The sequence below is a fragment of the Ruditapes philippinarum genome, unplaced genomic scaffold, assembly GCF_026571515.1.
Source record: "Ruditapes philippinarum isolate M1 unplaced genomic scaffold, ASM2657151v2 ctg8835_1_1_1_1, whole genome shotgun sequence".
Taxonomy (NCBI): domain Eukaryota; kingdom Metazoa; phylum Mollusca; class Bivalvia; order Venerida; family Veneridae; genus Ruditapes; species Ruditapes philippinarum.
Window position 1 is genome coordinate 1 of NW_026852456.1, and position 13,315 is coordinate 13,315.

The window sequence follows — 13,315 nt, forward strand, 5'->3', positions numbered from 1 at the left end:
GATAGATTTCATTAAGAAAAAGACCAGTGCAAAAGAACTGGTACTCTTCACATCATGATTTTCACTTATTGCCTTATGTTAATTTTCATACTTAATAGGCTTGTCCAGAGAATACCTTTGTCACTATAAGTTTGCTTTACCCTAAACGTTTTATTGTCGTGAAGTGCAGTGCACAAAATCCATCACATAGTCCACTACTCTATTCACGAGAACAACGAATAATCAACTAATGTTTCTTACGGCTTTAAATAACATAAACAATAAATATGTTCTATTCCTTTGTTCTTTATCTTAATAGAAAGAATCTTCATTCAACGTCTATAAAATAAATAATGCTTATTATCATTACCAGTATCTTGCTGTTCTTCTTTCACGTGTGCATTCGCGCTGTAGTCATATTTTTCATCTGAATTACCAGCACGAACAGGACATGCAGGGGGCGGGGGAGGCAACCGTCTCGTTTGCGTAACCTTTTTTTCTCCTTTACTTCCATCACATTGTTTGTCTGATAAAACACGTAAACTGTTAAAAACTCTCAGATATCTCAAATATACTTAATTTCATATTTGATCTAGATATTGATTAAGTATTGATAATTCCTAATACATGTACAGTGTGACGAGTTTTTATTCATTTCATGACATTTATAAGAGTTATGTTATCCTCTCATTCCAATCTGACAAAAAAAAAAAAACAAAAGGAGAAGAATTTTGAGGACGATAAAATGTACAATATGGCATTTTTATGTGTTTACGGAAAAACTCCAACTAAAAATATTTCACATCTTGGATCTCAAGATGTTTTCTATAAATTGCCGGCATTGTTGTTTTAATTTAAACCCAATGATTGTCCGTTTCTCTGTAATTTCGAAGAGGTATGAATAAATATGAAAATAATCACTATATGTAAAGAAGGATTGTCACAATAGAATTCTGAGTAAGAGAAGTAGCTAGGGAACAGAAAAACTAATTTTTAAATGCTGTACAAATTAAACATTACAAGAGTAATACTATATTTCATTGCAGTTAGGATCGGAATATCTGATGACTGATATATTTTCTTGCATATTATACAAATGTTATACCAATTTTAATTTAAAATTCTTTATCTCAATTATACATTTTTTCATGAACGTTAATGTCATTTCATAATAGACCATTGTCCTACAGAAACGTATGAATTTACAACATAATTCATATCGATGAAATGTTGTCACCCTAAAGACACAGTTTCATTCTAAATCATGCTAAAAACGCAACATTTTTAACGCTGGTTATTTATAAGTTGGACTTTCCTGGAAACTCAATGCCAGAAGAAATTTCCGGCATATATGAAATTAGTTTGATATCAAAAAAGTACTGTTTTACACTTACATGAAATAGGGTTTCTTTTATTAAGAAAGCTATTCATTGAATAAACACATGATTTTAATTTCTATTTTTAATTGTTAACTGATTGATATAAATTATTATATTTCTAATAAAAATGATTGATATTTCACTATGAGAGGGCATAATTATTAAAGATTAGACATTTACAGGAAAGTATTTCAAAACATTTGACTATTAGATTATGTAGATAGGATGATAAAATTCAATAAGTAAACATGCATAAATAATAATGATGGAAAATATTATTATGTAAAGATACTTACAGACTTCGGAATTCTTTGTCCTTTTGCTTTCTAATAGCGCTGGTATCTCCAGGCATTTTACAACTTCGTCCATTCCTGCTTCATTTAGGGCTTCAATAAATAGCAAGTACCAATTGCGATGCTTACGGTGGATTCTGTCGAGTAGTAAAACTGCGGCTGCAAAGTTACCACGGTTGGCATCCTCCCTTTGAATATTTTCTTTATCACTTTCACTTATTAAATTTTTAGCGTAAACAAAAAAAATGATTTCGCAGACTTTTATCATGTATCCGATTTTTGGAGTAATGCTTTTAATATACTCTCTTTGATAAAAATGGTTGATAAACTTGTAACCCCTGATGTTATCGACGATGTACGAGTACCCTGTATTAATAAAGAAAGCATTGACGTAAGAAAAAGGTCGGCAAGTTATTTTAAGTTAAGTTCTTCGTTGAGGTCTAAAAGCATTAAAATATAAATTTTTTATTTCTTGCAATATTTTTTCAGAGTTAAAAGCATTTATATTTTTTTCATATTTTGTTCATTTTGTTTTTACAATTGATATATATTTTTTCCGGAAAAATACCGACATAGCTTTGGATCAGAAGCTTTGAAGCAAGACCAAAATCAAAATTTGTCACAAAAAACAACAAAAAAATGTCTCCCTAAAAAGGTATGGTACTCTGTCTCCTTTGAAAAGAGCTCGAAATATCGCCAGGATACAAAGGTCTTTCTATTTGTAGGTCGTGTGGCCATTTCATGCAGTGATGCGAAACATGCCGGCGATATACATAACTAAGGACGGTATTAATCACTCCTGTAAAGTTTTATTGAAATCCTACAAGCAGTTTGACCTGTGAAAATTGGAATGATTTATCTACTTATAGCTCTGACGGCCATTTTGTGCAGCAAATTGAAACGTACCGAAGATATGCACAACTTAGGATGATACTGATCACTCTTGTGAAGTTCAATTGAAATCCCACTAGCAGATTGACCTGCGAAAGCCTGAAAGGAATGTTCTATTTAAATGTCTGGCGACCATTTCGTGCACTGAAACAGAACTTGCCAGCGATATGTTCAACTAGGGATGATTCTTATCACTTATGTGAAGTTTTTCTTGAACGAACAGACGGACAGACAGACGGCAAAGACAAAAAATCTCCAAAACGTTTTTGGAGACTTGATGCTATATAATAAAAAACAAAGTCCAGTTATTTTCATAAACCATAGAGGAGTCTCTTTATCATTCCAATGAACCGAACCGTTCCTTTTGATAACCATTTTTTACCTTTGCGTAAATTTTGAAAACTTTTAAATTAGATTTTTTATATATTCAAAATATTGTGTCATGTTACCATTATCAGATAAGGCACTGATAAATTTTTCCCATTTTCCGAGTTCTTGACAATTCTCTAATTCGTCTAACAGGACCTGTACAGCTAACTTTGCGGAATGATTCTTCATTTCATATATCTCGTCATGATTTTCTGTATATAAAAGAAATAAAAGCTTTTTCATTTAAGTAAATTTTCGTCAGATTTTACAGGCGTGGTTATAATGGAAAATAGCATTTGCATAAACAAAAAAATATAATAATCAGAAAAGAAAAAATGAAAAACAGGATCAACAAGAAAGCGAAGGGCAATGTTCAATGAATGCAACCCCCACACACGACCCAGCAAAACGGAATCACCGACAAGAAGCCCAGCAGGACCCAAACAAAAACGGGACAGGGCACAAGGCAAAGCAAGTACTGGGCGATTTCTACAATAATATATGAATATATTATAGGAAATAATAGAAACCATGCGGTGAACATTGTTGCCACATCAGCGTTGTTTGTGCCGTCTGGAGGCTGTAAAACGTTGTTCCGAACATTCAATCAATGAAGTTATAGTTCCAATCCTTATTGATCGTTCAACACGACATAATTGTTGTGTTTGTGTTTTTTGATTTGATTTTTTTGTTTCAACTTTTTAGATTTTTTCGATTTTTCTAATATTCCTACTTGAATTATGTTGAATCATCCTTAGGATATGTTGTCTGATTTTTAACATTGTCTTTTGACTTTGACGTCTTATCTGTAATATGCAGGCTTCTAAACATCTGGTCCCCCTTTGTTCCGCCTATTCTTTTCTCTTTTAGGGCACACGCATTCTATAACTTGACGACCACACGTCGCTTTTCATGGAATGGCACAACCTCAGTCAAACCAAACCGAGCCTGTAACCTATTAAATTTTGCCTTTTTGGACTTTTTTAAGGGATTCTTATTTATTATGCCCCCACAATGTGGGAGCATATAGCGTTGCACTTGTCCGTCCGTCCGTCAGTCCGTCAATCCGTCAGTCCGTACGTCCCGAAATATTGTAACGCAACTCGTCTTAAAACGGATGGCAGATTATGGTTAAACTTACAGGGATGAACAACCTTAATTTGTAGATGGTAGTAAAGGAAGAAATTTTTGTGGCGACCAAATTTTATAGAATTATGGCTCTTTGTTATTTGTTTTACTATATACTATGTAGAAATTTTGTGAACGAAACTCTCTTAAACCAGATGGCATATTTTGCCTAAATTTACAGGGATGGACAACCTTAATGTGTAGATGGTAGTAAAGGAAGGAATTTTTGCTGCGACCAAATTTAACAGAATTATGGCCCTTTGTTGATTTTTTCACTATATACTATGTAGAAATTTTGTGAATGCAACTCCTCTTAAACCGGATGGCAGATTTTGCTTAAACTTACAGGGATGAACAACCTTAATGTGTAGATGATAGTAAAGGAAGGAATTTTTGCTGCGACCAAATTTAACAGAATTATGGCCCTTTGTTGATTTTTCGTTTTCAAATTGTGGCACATGTAGTCCAAAAAATATTTGACCTAGAGTCATAAGATTGATAGAACAGTGGCGTGTGGGGGCATCCGTGTCCTATGAGCTCATTTTCAAAATAAATGCCTGCTGCGCAAAATCAAGCTATCCATTTTTTACATTTTTTGTGTATTTCTTTGCAATGATTTGAATTACCTTGCTTAAAGTACCCTTGAAAATGTTCCAAACCAGTGTAACTGTACGATATTTTAATAATTCAAATTGAAGTTCTGTTTCCAGCATTAATTCTCAATACATGCGACTGATAATATTTGAACAACTTTTGAATAAAAAGAACATGATACACAACATACACACAATTTTCACTTCAAACAATTTCGTACGAAGCGATACTGCCTGATTAACAGGCATCGGCCCTTTACGTTCACGGGAATTATTTCCCTAAGAAAACATAAAAGCAAACCGAGTCATAATTATGCTTTCATGTAACTTTGTTTTGAAAAATGCTTCCGAGATATTAACCTTACTCTTGAAAATTTAAAATAAAACTTTTCGAAAAATTAAACAATTAAATACAAACCTAGAAATGGTAAAGAAGGTAATATGTCATGGACAAGAAGATTCTGCACGATTAATGGCTTGAATATTCTAACCATTTCTCTGTATTCTAAACATCTTGTTTTCTCTTCTATTTTACCATCACTGTCATTTGTTTTCATATGTTCTTCTCGCTCTTTACCATGTGTTTCATTTGCAGCATCTCTTGCCTGTAGTGGTAACATAATTGGACCTTTATAACAATCAGAATTAAATATACTCCTTATATTTACTGAAGACAGTACGAGTTAATATTTTATTGTATTTACAGAAAATGAAGTTTAAATGTTGCTGAATCTAATTTTGAGAGCACATGAGGTTAGTCAGCAGAAATGAATCGACTAGAGAAACAATACTGATCTACTGGGCATGTACAATGAAATTGCTAGACATTTGATCATAAGACACCCCTATGGATGCTACATTTTAATTTGCCGTCAAAGTGCCATTGGCTTATTTACATACGCATTCATATTTCATTGAAGTCCAGCATTAAATGAGGTCAAGGTCACTGGGACACAATAAAAATGTGTGTAATCAAGAACAAAAATATACCCAGAAAATGAAGTGGATAAATGAGCTTTTTAATATTTTTATTTCTATATTTAGAATTTATATTTACAATGGTGTTGACCAATACACTTTGAGATTGTCACCAGTGCAGCTGCCTTTGCGAAGCAGACGGAGAATTCTGCAAACGGTTTACTTTGGCATTTGATAAGCAACTCTTTCATTTCAATGACTTTTTTCTACCTTTCAACACCAAGATAAGAGTTTTTTCAAAACTGAATATAACTTTGACGGGCTAAACAATGAATAACAAGAGCAACGCTAGACGTAGCATTATATGCCCGAAAGTGTTTTATTTAGTAAAGATGAAGCATTTGTGAGTCATTGAATCAAATAAAGTATTGCCCCCTTCAAAAAGCAATCATCCTTTATAGCCGAAGACTCTTCATTCATATACAGTCGCTGTTTCAAAAGAACCACCGACAAGTTAATATCTTTTAAGTAAAAATGCTACGACGGAAGGACGGAAAGACGCCAGGGATATAACATAATATAAGTATTTTCACTCATTGTAAGAGATCATCGTATGAAGTTTGACAGTTGTAAAACTGTTAACACTATTAAGGTCAATTGATATTGACCTTTGACCTTGTGACCCCAATATAGTTTAATATAGGCAATTATCCTATGAAGTATGAACACTGTAAGCAAAATGGAACTCGTGTTATGCTCCAGAAAGCACAATTTGTAGTGTTTATGTCATTGTGACCCTGACCTTTGCTCTTATGACCCTTGAAATAAATAAATAGAAGGCATGTATTGGCTGCTCAACCTATTATATTTAACAGCTGTAGGTTGATTATTACTTAAGTTATTGAGCGGAAACCGTTTTCAGTTTTAAGGTAATAATGACCTTGAACTTTAACTTTGTTACTTTAAAAATAATGGTCTTCTTCTGAATCTTGAAAATCATCCTATGAAGTTTGAACACTGTGGGCCTAATTAAATTTTAGTTTGCTCCAGAAACCACAATTTACAGTGTAAATATCATTGTGACCCTGACCTTTGACGTTAGGACCCTAAAATCGATAGGGGTCGTGTATTGGACATGACTGTTCACCCAATAAAATTTTATAGCTGTTGTTTGATTAATACTTAAGTTATTGAGCGGAAGCCGTTTTCAGTTTTAAGGTAATAGTGACCTCGAACTTAAACATGGTCACTTAAAAAATTATAGGGTCTTATTTTCAATCTTGACAATCATCCTATGAAGTTTGAACACTGTAAGCCAAATTGAATTGAAGTTGGCTCCAGAAACCACAATTTACAGTGTAATGATCATTGTGGCCCTGACCTTTGACGTTAGACCTTATAATCGATAGGGGTCGTGTATTAAACATGACTGTTCATCTTATAAAATTTTATAACTGATGTTTAGTTAATACTTAAGTTATTGAGCGGAAACTGTTTTCAGTTTAAAGGTTAAAGTGACCTTGACTTTTAACCTTGTGACCCCAAAATCAATAGGGGTTTTCTATCATATATTGACAATCATCCTTTGAAGTTTGAATATTGTTGGCCAAATGAAACTTAAGTTATGCGTTGGAAACCAAATCGCTAAAGGACGGACGCCAGGAGGTAATCATAAAATGCCCGAAATAAAAATGGATTGACCAAAAAATGTTTACAATGAAGTAAATCACGACAAAGAATATAATTTTTTTTTTGCAAATCAGCGACCGGCATTTAAATACTGTGTCCGGCGCAAAATGATCGATAAGTTGTTTTATTTCCCTTTATTTACTGGTATTTTATGTTCATTATGCTAAAACGTATAAGTGAATAAAGTTAAGGCACCTACATGTACAAAATACAGCTACATATAATTATTTTCTCATTCATACAACTTTACTACGAATTCTGTCTCTTTTTAATGCATATTTTATCAATTTTGTGTAACCATAAGTCGATTTACCTTATCAAAAGTGTGAGGCTGAATAGATTCTTTCTTTGATCCATCTTGGTTTTCTTTTGTTTCATTTTCACTTACATACACGGTATCTGTATATATGACAATGAAAATAAAACTGATATTTCAATTAATAATTCAGAAATTGACACATGTATGCAGAAAAAAATGTAATTCTTTAACTGTCTTAAATACAATAATCAAAACGGTTAAGATAACTGTAAACTTACCAGTATCAGTGAAGTTTTGTGCCGAACCTGGTAATAAAGCTGGGATTTCAAGGTCCATGGCAACCTCATTCATACCTGCCTCTTGTAAAGCCTCTATAAAAAGAACGTACCAGTTGTGGTATTTTTTGTTTTCTAGAAGTCTTTCAAGTAAAAGTTTTGCACCTGCATAATTACTACAAATTGCAGATACTTTTTCAATTTCTTCCATGTCGCATCTTGCTACAAGCCCTTTACAACGAAGATGTGGAAGAACTTTACATGGAGTAATCATTTTGCCTATTTTTGGAATAAGTTTTCTTACATATTCTCTCTGGTATTCGTGACTTATAACCTTGTAGCCCTGAATATTGTCCACAATATACGTGTATCCTGCAAAAAGAAAATTATCATCTTTTAATTAAATCCAACAAAACATAAGAAAATATCATTGACAAAATTAATATGAATTTTCATATATAACTCTACGATAAAAATCTTTCACTCAACCAGTAAACTGTTAGTATTTACGGACTGTTGATTTGGCTCCGGACGGAAAAAGGAATTATAATCGCTTGATACTCTAAGTATCCGTGGTGAAACTTACTTAAAACTTGTTTTAAACGATGTACCTTAATAAGCACCTAAAGTTTATGTTGGAAAATCATACATGTCTTAGCAAAATATTTAAAGGTTCTCACGGAGTTTTGAAAATGCTGATAAAATTGAGCTGCCCCTTTCGAAAACTGTTTACCGAACTGATACTTCTTTCTGTTGGTTGAAGAGTTATAAAACTGTTACTTACCATTATTAAGCTATATTATATAATTCAAGTTACAAAATATGAGCGACTTTGCATAGGATACATAAATTCGTCATGAAATAAATAGTAACAGAAAACGCTCATAGCTGCATTGAATCATAAGGCGACTCTTAACGGACATAACATCAAAAGGAAAAGCCTAAGGATTATTAAACACTAAATAGCCAACTTTGTTGTTGTACAGTCTTTAAGGTGCTTAGGGATACGTAAGTATTGCAGATTGAAAACGCCAAATGCACATTTTTATTGTCCCCGAAGTGAATCGACTCAATCAAACCTACAATTTTCATACTATTTTGTTGTTTCGGTGGATCACATCTTTTCCAGATTTATTCATTTTACCACACTCATTTCCCTCTACTGACCGGTTTAAATTCCCTTAGCCTACAAAGTGGTTTTATGCAACCTGCCATTCTTTAATTCAGCCAATTCATGGACGGTGTCGGAACCTGTAAGTCTTGACTACAGTACAGCATAAAATTGATAACTTTATTTTAGATAAATCATAAATACATGCCAGTAACCCTTAATGCATCAATAAATTTTTGCCATTTCCCAGGTTCTTCACTTTTCTCCAACTCGTGCAATAGGAACTCTACAGCTTTTTTACGAGAACTGTTTCTTTCTTCATATATATTGTCATGGTTCTCTGGTAAAGAAAAATATGAAAACCAATTAATCTATGAAAGATATTTTTATACACTTTCATCAAATCTATTTATAAAAATCTTCAATTAAGTTAATTTACTTGTTATTAAGAGCTGGACAGAACATTTTTAACATACCAAGGAATTGTAAAGATGGTAAGACGTCTTCAACACGCACGTTTTGAACAATCAACCTACGAAAGGTTTTGACCATTTCACTATATTCTAAACATGTACTATTCATTCCTTCTTTCGACCTTGTATATACATCATACACTGTAACGTCTGACGCACTTTTCTTTTTTAGATGAAACTCCTTGAAATAAAATAGAAATCAGAGGAAAAAGAAAACAAAAACAAAAAGAATAACGTAATTTTACACAAATGCCCCCGGCTCAGCTAATTGTCAGTTACAATTTTCAAAAACATTTTAACCAATTCACTCAGTCATGGACAGAAAAATTGCCAAAACATGATTGTTAACACAGTTATTAAACTTGACAGAGTCATGGTGTTTTGTAATTATCAAAAATATATGTTGCCAAGTAATTGCTAAGGCGTGTGATGAAGTTAAAAAGTATTCAACTTACCAATAAAACTTTCTTAATTATGTATAACTGTAAGACTTTATCTTAAATCTAATGACCCCAAACTCCATCCAAACTTAAAGGATCACTTAAGATATGTTCCTTGTAAATATGAAACATTGGTAAAAAATAATACATAGGCTGTATAAAAAGAGTAAAAAATCTATTGTCAGCACAAGTGACATTGACCTTGTGACTTTAAGCACTGGACCATCCAAATTATGCTCCTGCCAAATGTGAAAAAAGCTGTATGAGCAATGTATAGAAATCTATTTGGCATCCCTGATCTTGACCATATGATCACATACTCAATCCATAGAAAGAAGACATCTGCCCATAAATAAACGTTATATCAGCAAAGATGTAAAATGTATTTTACCACTAGCGACCTTGACCAAACTGACCCCTAACTCCGTTCAAAAGATGCAAGCTATCATCCATTCAAATATGAAAAATGTCAGTTAAAACTAACGCGCGTTCAAGCAAATGTGTAGAAATCTATCACTGGCAGCATCCCGTCCCGGTCAAAGTTCAAAATGTAAAAATGAACAATGAGCAATAACTAAAATTATACAAGTCAGAGTTACGGTTCTTTTGAATAACATTATACAATGTTTGATTCATGTTCAAAGCTTTAAAGGAATACACGACAAAATGATGTTCTTTTCTGTATTCAATTGGATTATACATGTAGTAACTTTACAAAAAACAACAAAGATTTATGTGTTGCAATTCATTTGAAATAACAAGAAATAAATCAATATACATGTAACATCATAATTGATTAATTGTTACTTGAATGCATTGAAAATGTTAGGATGAATTTAAAAACACAAAGAAAATAACACAATATGAACAATTATGAAATTAAAAGACATGATTGTCACAATCTCAGTGTATACTGTTATCTAGTTTCAAAATCTAGTTTTCTAGATATGTACATCAATTCTGAACATGTATTATAAAACAAAATAAGATATGTTTTAGAAAGTGTTTACTGTGCTTCATTTATTTATTGACATAGTGAAATAATAATAAATGACTTTTAAACATTATAAAAACTTACTGTTCTGTAAATACATTCACAAATAAGCCAGTTTTACTATTTTCAACTTTTCCTTAATCTTAGCTGAAACTGATATCTAATGTTTGCAGATGTTATTTGGCAATTTACCTCAGAACCTTGTACATATACTTTTTTAATTCAACATGTGCCACCTAACTTATTCAATGTCATGAAAACACAGTCAGGTTAAACTTTTGCGAGTGACTCTCTGTATTCAAGCATCAACAGTAAAAATAAAACTTAAAACTCTAATTATGCATTGGAATTCATTATGATTGACTCACACAGCTAGCACAAGAAACTATACGGGTAAGAAAAATCATTATGATTTATACTATCAGTTATTTGACCTTTATTCAGAATATTCTTTCTGATCTATGTAAAATAATTGAAAATACAAGGGTGTCATGATTATATACCTAAATAGTCATTAGTGATATATAAAGTCAAGGTCATTTATGAGTGAAGGTCAAGGTCTGTCGGGTTATTTTTAAGAATTATCTTTGAACATTATTATGTTCAAGTTTGAAGACAATCCATTCAAAAATAACAAAGTTACAGACAATAATACCCCAAAAATGAAAATTTCAATAATTTGACCTTCGAAGTCAAGGTCATTTATGAGTGAAGGTCAAGGTCTGGCTGTTTGCTTTGAAGGAATATCCTTGAAGATTATTATGTTCAAGTTTGAAGAAAATCCATTCAAAAATAACAAAGTTACAGCCAATAACAGCATGAACAAGCAAAAATTGGACTTTTAACCTTGAAAGTCAAGGTCATTTATGGATGAATGTCAAGGTTAGTGTGGTCTACTGAAAGGTCTTGTCCCATGGGTAGCTGTGGCCAAGTATGAAGACAATACACCAAGAAATAAAAAAGTTATTATCCAGGTACCAGTTTGCGGACGGGAACGGCAACGGCAACGGCTACGGCAACGGCAACGGCAACGCCGACACGACTATAACAGTACCTCTACTTTTTTTTCATAGACAGGTGCGCTGGAAATCACGTGACCCGGAAACCTACTTTCGACTGCATGGTTACTGGTTATATGGTCGTACGACCGAAAATGGTCTTAGCTGCGACTGAGGTCGTAACACCGTGTTCATAAAACGGTAATGTGAAAATCGTAAGCTCGGTCGTAAGTATTGGTCGTAAGATACGATCGCAGTTACGACCATCTTTGTTTATAAAACGGCACCCAGTTCTCAAACCTGTAAGCATTCAAGATATATATCTTTATAAAAATTCTTTACATATGCACACTTTCTTTTCTGTAAAATTTGGCCGAAATTCAACATTTTAAACAGCTTAATTGCCTTCTTGGAAAAGCAGAACCTGTTTTTGTAAAACTGACATGGCCTCTTAGAATAAAGGACCTAATCTCAACCCTTTAAAGTATCTCTGAAATTCTTCTTGTTAATTTAGCCAATGAAGTGATTGTTATACAAATATCGAATGACATTGAAGTACCCTACAGGATGCAGGTACATGCTTTATGATTTATTTGCAGTTAATATTCATTTCACACCATTATTTAAATTAATGATGCATTAATAGGACTTACAAAAGTAATAGCAATTTGTATGAAATTGCACTAAGTAATAAAATATGTAATCTAAATATCTGTAGCTATGCATTGTTTTGATTTGGCAGCAGCATACATGTCTGTAAGAGACTTAATCTTAAAGCACACAAGTTGATGACATCATAGTTCTTTTTAGTTAAAAATAACAAGAGGGCCATGATGGCCTTTGGTCGCTCAGAAACAACCGTTTTTCAGTGTTATTTTTCAAATAAACTTGCTGAAAGACCAGTCCAGCAAAACTTTTACTTGCCCTTCTAGTTATTGAAATATTTTGCGTTAATATTTTGGAGGCTTTGTTAAAAATATCTATGTTGCAAGTGTGTTCCCATCAGAATATGTAGATATAAATAATGCATAATAAATGACCACTACAGCAGGGTTGAATTTGATGGAACATACTTTTTTATAACTTTGGTGAAAGAATACACAAAATGTCACATGCACAATATGTAAGGTGTTAACAGTATGGGACAACACACTTTTTATTTGAGGGTAAATTCGTGCACAATCGGTGAAATTATGGAGCTTTGGTAGCATCTATCTTTCGGAACGGATTTCGTAAAAAATACCGCTGCCACCAATATAGAATTATCGCGATTGATTATTAAGGGATTGGCAATACAAACAATCGACTTACCTTCCACGTCTGGATCAAAGCCAAGCTATTAATTGCCTTCGTCTTCTAGTTATAAATTACACTAATAGCTGTCAAGCCTAACACACTAGTTCCGGTTGGTCCGGAACCTTCCGTTAACTTTCGCAACTCCCGTCACCAGTACCATATGGTACTACAAAACTCTTAAGTCAATTGGAACTACTCGACCCTTTCCGTCAGTCTTCGGATAAGGACCT

At 33.0% G+C, this 13,315-nt stretch overlaps 1 protein-coding gene across 1 annotated transcript in view; it reads right to left on the bottom strand.

Moving 5' to 3' along the window:
* Nucleotides 1–349: 349 nt before the first annotated feature.
* The window catches only part of LOC132712918 (uncharacterized), a gene marked incomplete at its 3' end in the record, with an annotated part of 30,954 nt that continues 17,988 nt past the window's right edge, over nucleotides 350–13,315 (bottom strand). The window contains 8 exon segments of the mRNA XM_060695357.1: nucleotides 350–505; nucleotides 1,655–2,017; nucleotides 2,992–3,123; nucleotides 5,051–5,237; nucleotides 7,553–7,638; nucleotides 7,777–8,145; nucleotides 9,093–9,224; nucleotides 9,361–9,538. Of these exon segments, the coding sequence (XP_060551340.1) occupies nucleotides 350–505; nucleotides 1,655–2,017; nucleotides 2,992–3,123; nucleotides 5,051–5,237; nucleotides 7,553–7,638; nucleotides 7,777–8,145; nucleotides 9,093–9,224; nucleotides 9,361–9,538 (1,603 nt within the window).